This window comes from Typopeltis vanoorti, chromosome 9 (genome assembly GCF_054136105.1).
Source record: "Typopeltis vanoorti isolate ZY-2024b chromosome 9, IOZ_Tvanoo_1.0, whole genome shotgun sequence".
Lineage (NCBI taxonomy): Eukaryota > Metazoa > Arthropoda > Arachnida > Uropygi > Thelyphonidae > Typopeltis > Typopeltis vanoorti.
Genome location: NC_143557.1, coordinates 126,132,262 through 126,147,519, shown reverse-complemented (window position 1 = coordinate 126,147,519; position 15,258 = coordinate 126,132,262). Strand labels below are relative to the sequence as shown.

Sequence of the window (15,258 nt, the reverse complement as noted above, 5' to 3'; positions counted from 1 at the left end):
AGTTAGCCAGTCTTGGGCGTGGATAGTAGGTTCCCCCCCCCCCCCCCCCCCCAGTTTATCCTGGGGTTTTTCATCCTGCAAAGCAGGCAAACCAGCCTTGAGAACTCAACACTACGGACATAGGATACACCGGGGCGTATGGCTGACCACCTTATCCTGTGAACGGTTTGAGGTCCGATGATTAATAAACCCTCGACACCGCAAGATAAAAGAGGGTAAAAGGAAGATGAGATATTATATTAATATATAGTAGAGTATGGGGTGGTGGGAAGAAACATGAAAGAGCAACTCGAGTAATGATAGTATTGCAACTATAGTTGCAATAATGATATGTAAGTATATAAGAGAACAGGTACAAGAATATAATTATTCAAGCAGAATACATTTAAAACTAAGGAAAGGAAGGAAAATATTAAATATTATTAGTGTTATATATAAAAGTGGTTCAGAAGAAGGGAAACATCAAAGTTACAAATAGAAGATTTTTATGAAGACCTACAAATTATATTACACAAAATAAATAAATTAAAAAAAAAGAATATGTAATAACGATTGGAAATTTAAATGCAAGAATTGGCAGTGATTTAATGAAGAAATAATATATTCTTTAATCATAAAATACAACATAAGAGAATATTTGAAGGCAAAATTCTGTAATTGATTACATTATAATCATCATCAAATCCCTGATATGTACTCCCAAGAAGTTTACAGGATATTATGGCAGTACTACATGATTAAGTTTGCATTATCACTAATGTCCTATCAACAATTTAAATTCAAATTAGTCTTATCTGTCAGGACTCCAATATTGCCAGATCTTATAGTTCCGTCTTCTAAGGCACATTTAACTGCATCATCCATCTACATCTTGGTCTTCCTGTGGGTTCTTTGCTGACATTTATCAATTAAACACCTGTTTTGCTTACTTTTCCTCCCCATTTTCTTTAGGTAAAAATATCACTGAAGCTTAACTCTGCTCGCATGTTCCTGAATGCTAACAATGTCAAGTTCCTTTTTGATATCTCCTTCATTTTTAATGATTCTGCAATGGATGCTATCTGTACAAGCCCCTAATTTTTCTCAGAACTCTCATTTCTGTACTTTTCAGTCTTGGATCATATATTTGATTTTTAACCCAATTCTTAGATCAATAAGATAACATTGGTTTGAACACTGTTTTGTATACAGTCAGTTTAGTGTTTTGACAGATTTCTCTAATATTCCAAACAAATTCATTCAGTTGATTCTCAACCATCCCAGCTTTGCTAATTTTGTTGTCTGTATCCATATTTAATTTGTTATCTTCCCTAAAAATTGTGCCTATAGAACACATAAAACATTTTAACTCTTCAGGCACAATTTTATATAAAGTAACAATCAAAGTTGAATATCTCCAATCTTGATATATGGCATGAAGCCACTATCCTTTATAATATGATCCATATAAAGAATGAATAACAGTGGGGGATAATGTGCACCCATCTCACATCTGATTTAACATCAAGCTATATTCCTCTACCTCCTTCAATTCTTGCTCATTTACAACTCAAATATGGACTGTATTGCTTAGTGTAAATGGGACAAATATGTCCCATTTACACTAAGCACCTTGTCATATGCCTTTTCCAGATCTACAAAACTTAAATTCAGATACTTGTTATATTTCTATGATTTCTAAACTGTTAGTCTGAAAGTGAAAATTAGATCCTTTTAGAATTAGAACAGACTTATTTGGAATTAAATTGCAGATAGGAAGTTAATAATGATGTAAATTTTTCATGTAGTACAATCATATCCTTTACACTTCCTTGAGGATACATGGCAGGAATTTGATGATGATAGAATTAGAACACGATTTCTATGGTATTCAAAAAAGAAGAATCTGGAGAATAGTACAAACTCCAAAGAAAGAACTAAATAAAACTAACAAATATTGGATTAGATAAACAGAAAGATTATTTTCAAAATTTATACACAGAAAAGAATAACTGAAGATAATCATGTTTATGAAGAGGACAACATAACTTTGGAAATAACAGGAAAGAAAAATATTGAAAAATCTGTAATGAATCAAAAAATTGCAAATCTACTGGAATTCATAAAATAGAGAATGAGCTATTAAAATATGAAGGGAAGCAATTAGCACAGAAAGTGTGTGATATTCTAAATATAGTAATTTATAAAAAAAAAAAAAAAAAAAAAAAAAAAAGACCAATACAAAATGACTTTTTAGATTCTTACAATACAAGTTTTCAAAGATAGACACAGGACATTTGTTTTTCTGTACTTCAAAAGTACAGAACAGTAAATATCCTTTGCACAAATTAAAGTTATGCTCAAAAATAATTGAAAATACAATAAATAATTTGAGTAAATTATCTTATGAGCAACAAGAATTTAGTTAAAACAGATCAACAATAGTTGCAGTGTTTATATTATAGCAAATGATAGAGAAATCATTAAAATACAGTAAACTCTTTACTGTGTTTCATCATCATCATCATGAAATTCCTGCCATGTACCCTCAAGGGGTGTACAGGATATGATAGTACTACATGAAAAAATTTACATCATTACTAACTTCCTATTTACAATTTTCTTTCAAATCAGTCTGTTACTTGTCAAGACTCCAACATTATCAGATCTTATATTTCTATCGTCTAAGGCACTTTGTACCTTATCAATCCACGTATATCTTGGTCTTCCTCTGGCTTGTTTTGCTGCCAAACTGGTAGAGGACACTTGTTTTGCTAATCTTTCTTTGCCCATTCTGTTTAAGTGACCATAACACCTGAGATTAGCTCTGCTAACGCATTCCTGGATGCTGACAATGCCAAGTTCTTTCCTAATATAATCGTTTTTAATATGATATTGCCATTGATGCCATCTCTTCATAACCCTAATTTTTCTCAGGACTCTCATATCTGCGGTCTCTAGTCTTTGGTCAAATGTTTAACTTCTGACCCAGCTCTGAGATCCATAAGTTAAAACTGGTTTGAACACAGTCTTGTATACAGCTAATTTAGTGTTCCGACTAATTTCTCTCTTATTCCATATGAATTTATTCAATTGACTTCCCACCATACCAGCTTTGCTGATTCTGTTGTCTATTTCTATATTTAATTTACCATCTTCGGTAAAAATCTTGCCTAAATAGCTGAAATGTTTTACTTGTTCCACAGGTTCTCCATTCACAACACAGTTGACATTTTCAATGATTCTGCCTATTTTCATTGTCTTTTTATTGCTGACCTTCATACCATATCTATTACAACAGTTATTCAATTTAGTCAGAGAATCTTGCAGACTTGTAGCGGATTTATTTAGAAGTATCATCCGCATAAAGCAAAGAGCTGACATTAACATCTCCAATTTTGATATCATGTTTAATACCACTTTCCTTCATAATGTGATCCATATAGATAATGAATAACATAGGGGATAATGCACATCCTTGTCTCACACCAGATTTAACATTAAACCATCTTCCTGTACTTCCTTCAATTCTAACTGCTGACTTACAACTCAAATAAAGACTAAGTATTGCTTGATATAATGCCCCATTGACACCATATAACTGCAGTGTATTGAATAGCTTCTCTCTTGGCACCTTGTCATATGCCTTTTCCAAATCGACAAAACTTAAATACAGATCTTTGTTATATTCCCATGCTTTCTCGACTATTTGTCGTAAAGTGAAGATCTGATCCTGACAGCCTCTATTCGGCCTGAATCCAGCTTGTTCTTCACCAAGCTTTTCTTCCACAATTCTTCTCAACCGTTTCTCAAGTATACTTGCATAGATCTTGCCGGGAACACTCAGTAGGGAAATACCTCTGTAATTCTCACATTCAGTTTTATTTCCCTTTTTATATATGGGTACTATAAGAGCTCTACTCCAATCATCAGGAATTCGTCCCTCTGTCCAAGCTTTCTGAACTATGCAGTGCAGCCACTGTAAGACTCTTATACCACCATACTTCAGCATTTCTGGTCGAATATCATCTACTCCTGCTGCCTTTCCAGATTTCAAGTCTTTGATGGCTTTTTCTACTTCAAGTATGGATATGTATTCCTGACTGTATGCCTGTTGACTGCTCTTTACCACTGTGCTATCACTGCTTGTTTCATTTAGCAATTTTTTGAAGTAATTACTCCATACTTCAAGAATATCTTTTTCTCTTGTTTTCATGTCACCTTTATCATCTCTAATTCCTTTTACAGTACTTTTTCCTCCATTCCTAAGCTTCTTCAACAACCTCCAGAATATTTTGCCACCTTCTTGATATTTATTTTCTATATTCTTGCCAAAGTCCTCCCATGACTTTTGTTTAGCTAGTTTCACACAGTGTTTAGCATTCTTGCATTTGTCTCTATATTCTCTAAGAGCACAAGCTGACTTATTTGACAGGAACTTTTGATATGCTTTCTTCTTTTCCTTCACTGCCCCTTTAACTTCCTGTGTCCACCAGGGAGTTCTGATTTTTTTATCCTTACAGACAACCTCGCCACATGCCTCTCTGGCAGAATCAATCAATGTTTTCTTCAGAGTTTGCCACTTAATCTCCAAGGTTTGATTCCTGTTCTCAAACTCTTTCATTTTTTCTTCAATAATCTTTGTGTATTTTAGTCTACAGTTCACATCTGAGAGCTGTTCAACTTTTATTCGCTTTAAAACGTTCTTACATGTTATTCTTTTCAATATGAAATTCAATTTTATTCTTCTCAAGACTAAATAGTGATCACTTCCAATTTCAAATCCTCTGTACATTCTGGTGTCCTGCACCAGGGAGAAAATATCACTATCAACAATAACATAGTCAATGAGACTTTTCTTATTCCTAGCCTCTTCTCTCTATGTGAATTTGTGCACATTTTTATGTTGGAACATGGTGTTAGTAATAACCAGTCCATGTCCTGAGCAGAAATCCAACAGGTATTTGCCATTATTATTAGCTTTGCTCTTTTCTCCAAATTTTCCCAAAATATTTTTGTATGTCTCACAATCATTTCCTACTCTGCTATTTAGATCCCCAACATGGACCAATTTTTCATTGTGTCAGTTGCTTTTTCTAAAGCCTCAAAAAATTCCTCCACTTCTACCTTAGTAGAACCTTCTGTGGGACCATAGGCACAAATAAGTCTCATTGTCCAGTTCCCGATTCTCATATTTACCCACATTACTCTACTTGAGACTGACTGCCATTCAAGAAGATTAGCCTCATATTTTGTGTTGAATACTATGGCTACTCCTTCTTTTCCTTGATTGTCATTGCCTGCATATAACATTTTGTATTTATTGCTCAGAAAGATCTCACCAGTTTTGGTCTTTTTTGTTTCAATCACCCCTATTACGTCGATCTGGTACTTATCTAATTCCTCAGCTAGCTCCATTTCTTTGCCATTCAGGCTTCTTACGTTAATAGTACTGATCTTTAACTCTGGTGATGTTGAGTTGGGGTTTGTTTTCAGATTTGTTCCAGTAGCTGACTTTTCGCTGTTCGCCCTGGTTCCGTGGCGAAAACAACGGGGACCTTGTTTAACCGGGCGACGCCCCAGCCGGCATGAAATTTTGTCATGTTGTACCATCATTTTTTATTTTGGTTTAACCAATAAGAATACAATTTGGTCAGCTAAATCCCAAATTGCCAGCCGATCCTCGTTCGTTCAGTATCCAAGTAGATATCCAACAGGGAGCACCACGAGAAGGTGAGGATTGGACATTAGGTCAGAAGCCCTGGTCGGTTCTCCGCATTCCTTTAAAGGCTATGTGGAGGTCTCCTCTCAGTTATACAGCTTTGACCCTTAAGCACCCCTTGGAGTTTTTTGTGGGTGATTTTTTTTTTTTTTTTTTTTTTTTTTTTTTTTTTTTTTGCATCTATTTATCGCTTGAGTATAAGCTCTAAAGGAGGATGGAGTTCTTGATTTGAGCCAGTTGTGGTATGTTTGGTTTTTCATTTATATAGCATTGCCACATATTTTGGAGAACCAGGGTTTAGTTGGGGAATGACAGTTCAAAGTAGTGTGTGTGTGGGGGGGGGGGGTATGTTTCTATTCTGGTGAGGATTACTTTGGTGATAAATTCAGTGGATATGTTTGGTTGAAAGGCCAGGAGTCCTTATTCGAGGCTTAAAATACGGAAAATGACAGCATTTAAACCACTATGCTGAACTGACCCAATAGAGTTTTTGCACCCGGTTAAAGTGTTTTAGAAAATCAGTTTGCTTCAAAAGTCACTGTTTCATCTTTTCACATTCTGCAAATCCAAATGCTCATGAACTTTTGCTTTGCATTAATATACGTGAATAAATCCTCAAAAGTTTATAGTTACATTCATAGTGAGCATATGACTATGAAGATTTGAAATTATAGCTGGATCAGCATCCAAAACTATGAAGCAAGTATAGTATGTCTGTTAATTGTGTGCTTTCTGGATAGTCAGTGCATGTGGGGGGAGACAGCCAGGGCTGTACTTATGCACGAGGCTCTAGCTGGAGGGGCCCCAGAGCACTCTAGTGCCTCAGGCCCTGCACACCTTGGGAGATCTGAATCCACCAGCAAGCTGTGGATTCAGATCTTGCATTGGGCATGATTGTCATGGTTATCTAAGTGGAAGATGAATTTCATTGCTCCATGTGAGACTACCATTCTGCTTATTGGAGGCCTGGAGTGGCTTGAACAAAATTTCAATATTTGATGTAAAGTAGGGTTCCTGGATTATGTAATATATATATATTTATATATATATATATATAATATAAAAAACAAAAGTTAATCCTTAGCCCACTTTCAGTGCTATAGTTCTACAACCTTTCATGGATGAGAATTATGTAAAAAAAATGTAACAAGCACAGATTATTCAGGAATAGATCCAAGAAGAATAAGGTTAATGTACCATGCTTCTTTTGCGTTCTGTGAAAGTAATGAACAAAATATGGTCCTCTAGAGCAATGATTTTAACTATACTGTGTGCAACTCAGATTTGAGTTCGACTCTTTTGGCAGCATATAAATTTTTCCCAGCCTGGTTGGCCAGGTATATGGTATCTAACCATCAGGCTGCGGTTTCGAATTCTACTGTGAGCATGGATGTTTGTAAATGCTTTGGTGGTGGATGAACTTTATTTTCCAGTTTGAGATTACTCTTCTGCATTTTGGAGGCCTGTGGTTGCCTAAAAGCATTTGTATTTGGACTCTGCAGCAGGCTTTCTCAATTACCTAACCCCTTATCCACCCATAGTGCTGATGTACAATATGCTTACAACTTATTGTGGATAGGATTCACATTAAAAGAACAACAATTATATATTTAAACATGACAAAAATAATTTCAGTTGTAGTGTAGTATTTCTGTGATGTGCATCCTGTTCTGGATAACTAATAAAATCATGACTCCAGTTTAAGATTATAGTGAAATTATAATCATCATTAGGTCTCTTGGTGGAAGGCACAGTGGTGTATTTAGGTATTTCCTTCCCCTAGGCCCGCAGAAAGTGCTGCCCCTCATATTTAATGAACATGTTGATTTACATGCATAACCTATTTATATCGTAAATTCGTAATATAAATACAGTATTTATACAGTATTGTGGATAGGATTCACATTAAAAGAACAACAATTATATATTTAAACATGACAAAAATAATTTCAGTTGTAGTGTAGTATTTCTGTGATGTGCATCCTGTTCTGGATAACTAATAAAATCATGAATCCAGTTTAAGATTATAGTGAAATTATAATCATCATTAGGTCTCTTGGTGGAAGGCACAGTGGTGTATATATATATATATATATATATATATATATAATGACTCACCCAAAATGCCCTAGAATATTCTACGTCTTGCTGCTCTCTCGGCGAAGGTATTTATCACGTCCTCATAGTCCCAAGTTGCTCAGCCTTTCTTCTGTCATAGTTGTTCTATGGTAGTCCTTCAATCTTTTGTGGGCTGAAAACAATAATTTAGCTGAGCAATTTGTTGCTATCTTACACAGAAAAATCATAACAGCAGTGTCCAGATTGGGATATATACACTGTAGGGCTTCCAGTCGAATTTTCTGTGAAAGTTCTAGGCCACTTGATTTCAGGTGCTCTCTGAAGTGCAGACATTCGTTTACAAATTCAGGTTCAATATCAGTTGAAAAAGTGTTCTTAAACTTTTTTTTGCCCCTTTTATGACGTCCTTTTTACATATCACGTGCATTGTTGTGAGAAACCGGAATTCCTTCGAGAAATTTTCATAAGACACTTTTCTTCAATTCATTTTGAATGAGAGACTGTGCAAAATTGTGTCATAAGTATCAGTTTTGAAACTGACTGATGGATTGTACTCGTCTTCATTTTAGTTACTTTCATCTGCGCTTCGTCAAAAAACCTGGTGGGCTTTTTCTTCCTCTTTTTCTCTTCCTAATACAAGCCACTAAGTTTCTTGCCTTGTTCTTTGAAATATTCTTCAGGAGACCTGTACAGTTCACACACATACAGTTCTTATATCAATGTTTACACTTTGTAATTTCTTGCTTGAGGCATTCATTCTTGGGAGAATATCACTCCATAGGCAGGTCATGATCCCAACACCTCCAGTGACTGAAGTTGCCGTAGAATCCCACTTGCTTTAAATAGCGTAAATTTCTTCTGGGTGCTGTCATTTTCAATTTCAGACAAAGTGGAAATTATTTCCTTCCATCCCTCACGAAGACTCCGACAGGCATCATCACGAGCTGACCAACAAGTAGGTGAAGAACACTTGATTACTTTTGCAGAAGTTTCCAGGTACTTTCTTAGAACACTTCACCGATGTGTTGAAGATGTGAAAAATACATACAGTTTCTGAAGGACATCAAAAAATGCGGAAGAGTACCGACAGGATTCGGCAGCACAAGTACCAATTAGAGACAGAGAATGTCCAGTGCACGGTGTGAATTCTGCCAATGGATTTATTTCAAGAATTCTTGCTTGCAGTCCTGTGTACTTGTCTGACATGTTACCAACATTATCATATGCCTGCCCTCTGCAATTTGCTACATCAATTCCAAGCTCATTTAGTGAAGTCAAAACCGTCTCTTGTAACTCTTCAGATTTGTGACTTACGTTAGGAATAAAATGCAAGAAACGCTTCACAGGAGTTCCATGTTCTTTCACATATTGTATAATGAACGACAGCTGATCAACACGAGACAAGTCTGGTGTTGAGTCAACACTCATGGAATAGTACTTAGCTATTTTAAGTTCTTCCACAATAAATTTGATTACTTTCTCGCCCATTATTTTAATAAATTCCTCATACATGGCAAAGGGAAGATAGGAAATGAAACCTTTTCCTTTTTTCCCACTTTTGGCTATGTGCTCAGCAAGAAAGGGATCAAATTCACTAATTAACTCTAGACACATCATTACATTTCCATTATGCACAAAACCAAAAATGTCATCCTTTCCCCTCAAAGCAAGTCCTCTACTGGCCAATGTTTTTACAACTGCAACTACTCGTTTTAACACCACCTTCCAATACTTAATTTCTTCTTCTAGTTGCTGAGTTATTTGTAAGTCAATTCTCCCTGCAAGATTTGCTCTTTGTTTCAGAGCTATCAGACAGTTCATACGACTTTTGCTTTCTCTTGATAACTCACTCATTCCTCTGCATTTTTCTGGTCATTAAATCCACTGACAAAGTGACTATCGTCAGCTCCCCCTCCACCAAAAAAGGCGACAACGCGCACAGAAGATCTTTCCGATGCTAGGAGAGTAAACAAGAAAATCTGTTATAATTTTTTGCCATTAATCAGATTCCTCTCAATGAGTTTCTTAGAAACATGTCTTACTTTGTCAGGATAAGCTCTTTGTGATTTTGAAAGAGCACTGTCTAAATTTTGTGGAAATCCATTAACTGTGATATATTCATGTGTTATGTCATTTAGAATCTACTCAGCTGGTCATTACTCACTATCACCTGTGCTGCCAAATTGTTGGGATTTGTTGGGTATGTCATTTGAAACAGATTCAATTTCCATCTCTCAACCACTTCTTGTTCTTTTTCCAAATCACAATTACTATTAGCAGATACCAACGCAAAAAAACTGTCCAGTTTTCTTGTCTTTGATACTACTTCATTAATTTTTGCTTCCTTTTCTTTTCTCCTCTTCTTATATTCACTACCACTAAGTTGCTTTCTACCGTCACTCATGTTTTAAATTTTAAATATAATTTAAAACACGCAGGAAGTATCAGAATGATTTATACAATTTATAACTTTTTAAAAGCAAAACAATAAAACAGTATTACCTCCACTCTGATGACAAGGGCACTGAAAATTCTAAAAATAATTTCAGATTTAGCACGTCTTAACTGCCACAAAGATATCGGGATACTGAACTAAAGAGTTGAAGGAAGGGCAACAATTAACAATCTTCATTTGAATTCGAAATAATAAAGAAGGGGGTGGTGCTTAAGGGTTAAAGCTGTATAACTGAGAGGAGACCTCCACATAGCCTTTAAAGGAATGTGGAGAACTGACCAGGGCTTCTGACCTAATGTCCAATCCTCACCTTCTTGTGGTGCACCCTGTTGGGTATCTACTTGGATACTGAACGAATGAGGATATGTGGCAATTTGGGATTTAGCCAACCAAATTGTATTCTTATTGGTTAAACCAAAATAAAAAATGATGGTACGATATGACAAAATTTCATGCCGGCTGGGGCATCGCCCAGTTAAACAAGGCCCACGTTTTTTTTCGCCAGTGAACCAGGGCGAACAGCGAAAAGTCAGCTACCGGAACAAATCTGAAAACACACCCCAACTCAACATTACCAGAGTTAAGGATCGGTACTATCAACGTAAGAAGCCTGAATGGCAAAGAAATGGAGCTAGCTGAGGAATTAGATTGAGTACCAGATCGACATAATAGGTGTGACTGAAACAAAAAAGACAAAAACTGGTGAGATCTTTCTGGGCAATAAATACAAAATGTTATATTTAGGAAATGAAATCAAGGGAAAGAAAGAGTAGCCATAGTATTCAACACAAAATACGAGGCTAATCTTCTTGAATGGCAGTCAGTCTCGAGTAGAGTAATGTGGGCAAATATGAGAATGGTGAACTGGACAATGAGACTTATTAGTGCCTATGGTCCCACAGAAGGTTCTACTAAGTAGAAGTGGAGGAATTTTTTGAGGCTTTAGAAAAAGCAACTGACACAATGAAAAAGGAAAAATTGGTCCATGTTGGGGATCTAAATAGCAGAGTAGGAAATGATTCTGAGACTTACAAAAATATTTTGGGAAAATTTGGAGAAAAGAGCAAAGCTAATAGTAATGGCAAATATTTATTGGATTTCTGCTCAGGACATGGACTTATTATTACTAATACCATGTTCCAACATAAAAATGTGCACAAATTCACATGGAGAGAAGAGGCATGGAATAAGAAAGGTCTCATTGACTATGTTATTGTTGATAGTGATGTTTTCTCTGCGGTGCAGGACACCAGAGTGTACAGAGGATTTGAAATTGGAAGTGATCACTATTTAGTCTTGAGCAGGATAAAATTGAATTTCATATTGAAAAGAATAACATGTAAGAAAGTTTTAAAGCGAATAAAAGTTGAGCAGCTCTCAGATGTAAACTGTAGACTAAAATACAGAAATATTATTGAAAAGAAAATGAAAGAGTTTGAGAACAGGAACCAAACCTTGGAGATTTAGTGGCAAGCCTTGAAGAAAACCCTGATTGATTCAGCCAGAGAGGCATGTGGTGAAGTTGTCTGCAAGGACAGAAAAATTAGAACTCCATGGTGGACACAGGAAGTTAAAGAGGCAAGAAGAAAGCATATCAAAAGTTCCTGGCAAATAAGTCAGCTTGTGCTCTTAGACAATACAGAGACAAATGCAAAATGATAAACACTGTGTAAAACTAGCTAAACAAAAGTCATGGGAGGACTTTGGCAAGAATATAGAAAATAAATATCAAGAAGGTAGCAAAATATTCTGGAGGTTGTTGAAGAAGCTTAGGAATGGAGGAAAGAGTGCTGTAAAAGGAGTTAGCGATGATAAAGGTGACATGAAAACGGCAGAACAAGATATTCTTGAAGTTTGGAGTAATTACTTTGAAAAGCTGCTAAATGAAACAAGCAATGATGACAGCACAGTGGTAAAAAAACACTGACCAGGCATGCAGTCAGGAATACATATCCATACTTGAAGTAGAAAAAGCTTTCAGAGGCTTGAAATGCGGAAAAGCAGCAGGAGTGGTTTATATTTGAGCAGAAATGCTGAAGTATAGTGGCATAAAAGTGTTACAGTGGCTGCACTGCATAGTTCAGAAATCCCGATGATTGGAGTAGAGCTCTCATAGTACCCATATATAAAAGGGGAAATAAAACTGAATGTGAGAATTACAGAGGTATTTCCCTACTGAGTGTTCCTGGCAAGATCTATGCAAGTATACTTGAGAAATGGTTGAGAAGAATTGTGGAAGAAAAGCTGGGTGAACAACAAGCTGGATTCAGGCTAAATAGAGGCTGTCAGAATCAGATCTTCACTTTATGACAAATAGTCGAGAAAGCATGGGAATATAAGAAAGATCTGTATTTCAGTTTTGTCCATTTGGAAAAGCCATATGACAAGGTGCCAAGAGAGAAGCTATTCAATACGCTACAGTTATATGGTGTCAATGGGCATTATACCAAGCAATACTTAGTCTTTATTTGAGTTGTAAGTCAGTAGTTAGAATTGAAGGAAGTATTAGATGGTTTAATGTTAAATTTGGTGTGAGACAAGAATGTACATTTTCCCTTCTGTTATTCATTATCTATATGGATCACATTATGAAGGACAGTGGTATTAAACATGATATGAAAATTGGAGATGTTAATGTCAACTCTTTGCTTTATGCAGATGATGTTATACTTCTAAATAAATCTGCTACAAGTCTGCAAGATTCTCTGACTAAATTGAATAACTGTTGTAATAGATATGGTATGAAGGTCAGCAATAGGCAGAATCATTGAAAATGTCAACTGTGTTGTGAATGGAGAACCTGTGGAACAAGTAAAACATTTCAGCTACGTACGATTTTTAGTGAAGATGGTGAATTAAATATGGAAATAGACAACAGAATCAACAAAGGTGGTATGGTAGGAAGTCAAGTGAATAAATTCATATGGAATAACAGAGAAATTAGTGTTAGCTAATTAGAGAAATTAGAAGTTAGCTGTATACAAGACAGTGTTCAAACTAGTTTTAACTTATGGATCTGAGAGCTGGGTCAGAAGTAAAACACTTGACCAAACACTAGAGACCACAGATATGAGAGTCCTGAGAAAGATTAGAGGCGTGAACAGATGGAATGATATTGCTATTGATGGCAATATCATATTAAAAACGAGGATATTAAGAAAGAACTTGACATTGTCAGCATCCAGGAATCTGTTAGCAGAGCTAATCTCAGGTGTTATGGTCACTTAAACAGAATGGGCGAAGAAAGATTAGCAAAACAAGTGTTCTCTGCCAGGTTAGCAGCAAAACGACCTAGAGGAAGACCAAGATATAGGTGGATTGATACGGTGCAAAGTGCCTTAGACGATAGAAATATAAAATCTGATAATGTTGGTGTCTTGACAAGTAACAGACTGATTTGGAGGAAAATGGTAGATAGGAAGTTAGTAATGATGTAAATTTTTCATGTAGTACTATCATATCCTGTACACCCCTTGAGGGTACATGGCAGGAATTTGATGATAATAAAGAAAGAAAAGTTATTATAGTTAGTAAGAATAATACCGACACAAAATTAATTAGCATCAATCTCTCTCGACTGCGATCCCTATTGCCTTTGTGTCAAGTTACTGACAACAATACGGTCGGTAACTTGACACAAAGCTTTCCGTGCACGTGTCTCGCTCTATATAGTTATGCAGAATATTATTACATGCCAATATGCTTGCAGACTAAACTTACAATGAGGAAAAGAAAAATATTTCTCTACTTGTGAGTAGATGCGGCATATAAGGAACGTGTTATAATTACAAAAATGCGAGATTTTGAAGGGCAGCAAAAATTTCTGCCGGCGCTCTAGGCCTGGGCCTATACCTAAATACGCCACTGGGTTGGCAGAAATAATAATACTTACTATATGATCTTGAATGTTTTCCTAATATAATATTCTACTTTTATAGGCCAAATGATGTCTCCTCAAGCTCTAAATGCTAACCAGCATTCACCTGTTACATCACATCCCCAGAACTTTTCTTCGGGACAGCAGACAACTGTTGGACAAACTGGTAGGCATATGATGTAGAAACTTTACTTACTGACATGGCAACATAATGCAAACAACTCAGATGTTTGAATAAATATACTTGTAATTTTAAATCATTATCTTTTGTAATGGTTTTTCTATAAAAAGAGTTTTTCAGTAATTCATTTTTTATGTGGTCCAGAAAACCTGCTATAGACCAAGCATGAAAATTTTTCAAGCCGCTTCAAGTCTCCAAGGATCAATAAACAAACCTTTTTTTTTAATGATTCTCGAATGGCTAATTATGTAGTATAATGCCATATAATTGTACCTTCAGTTATCTGATCTGCAGATTATCTTTAATTTTCAACTTTATCATCTCTGATTCCTTTTACAGTACAGGCATACCCCAATCATAAGACACATTAGGTTCCAGACTACTGTTGCATAGTGATTTTTTCCCTCTAAATCCCACTTGTAAAGCATTAATTTACATCAGTTATGCAAGTTAGAAATTTACGATAATTTTTGCAAACAAAAAAGTTATTCTGAATAGCTTGGCTTAAGTGAATATGCTGAGTAGCTAACGCATTCCTGGATGCTGACAATGTCAAGTTCTTTCCTAATATCCTCGTTTTTAGTATGATATTGCCATTGATGCCATCTGTTCATGCACCTAATCTTTCTCAGGACTCTCACACCTGCAGTCTATAGTCTCTGGTCAAGTGTTTTACTTCTAACTCAACTCTCAGATCCATAAGTTAAAATTGGCTTGAATACTGTCTTGTATATAGCTGTTTTAGTGTTTTGGCTAATTTCTCTCTTATTCCATATAAATTTATTCAGTTGACTTCCTACTATACCAGCTTTGTTGATTCTGTTGTCTATTTCCATATTTAATTTACCATCTTCGTTAAAAATCATATCTAAGTAGCTGAAATATTTTACTTGTTCTATAGGTTCTCCATTCACAATGCAATTGATATTTTCAATGTTTCAGTCTATTTTCATTGTCTTTGTCTT

At 35.7% G+C, this 15,258-nt stretch overlaps 1 protein-coding gene across 1 annotated transcript in view; it reads left to right on the top strand.

The window, feature by feature from the left end:
* Positions 1 to 15,258, top strand: part of LOC150103512 (uncharacterized) — a 109,145-nt gene that overhangs the window by 81,667 nt on the left and 12,220 nt on the right. The window contains exon 6 of the mRNA XM_090398253.1: positions 14,174 to 14,278. Coding sequence (XP_090254379.1) covers positions 14,174 to 14,278 — 105 coding nt within the window. The remainder of the gene's footprint in view (positions 1 to 14,173; positions 14,279 to 15,258) is intronic.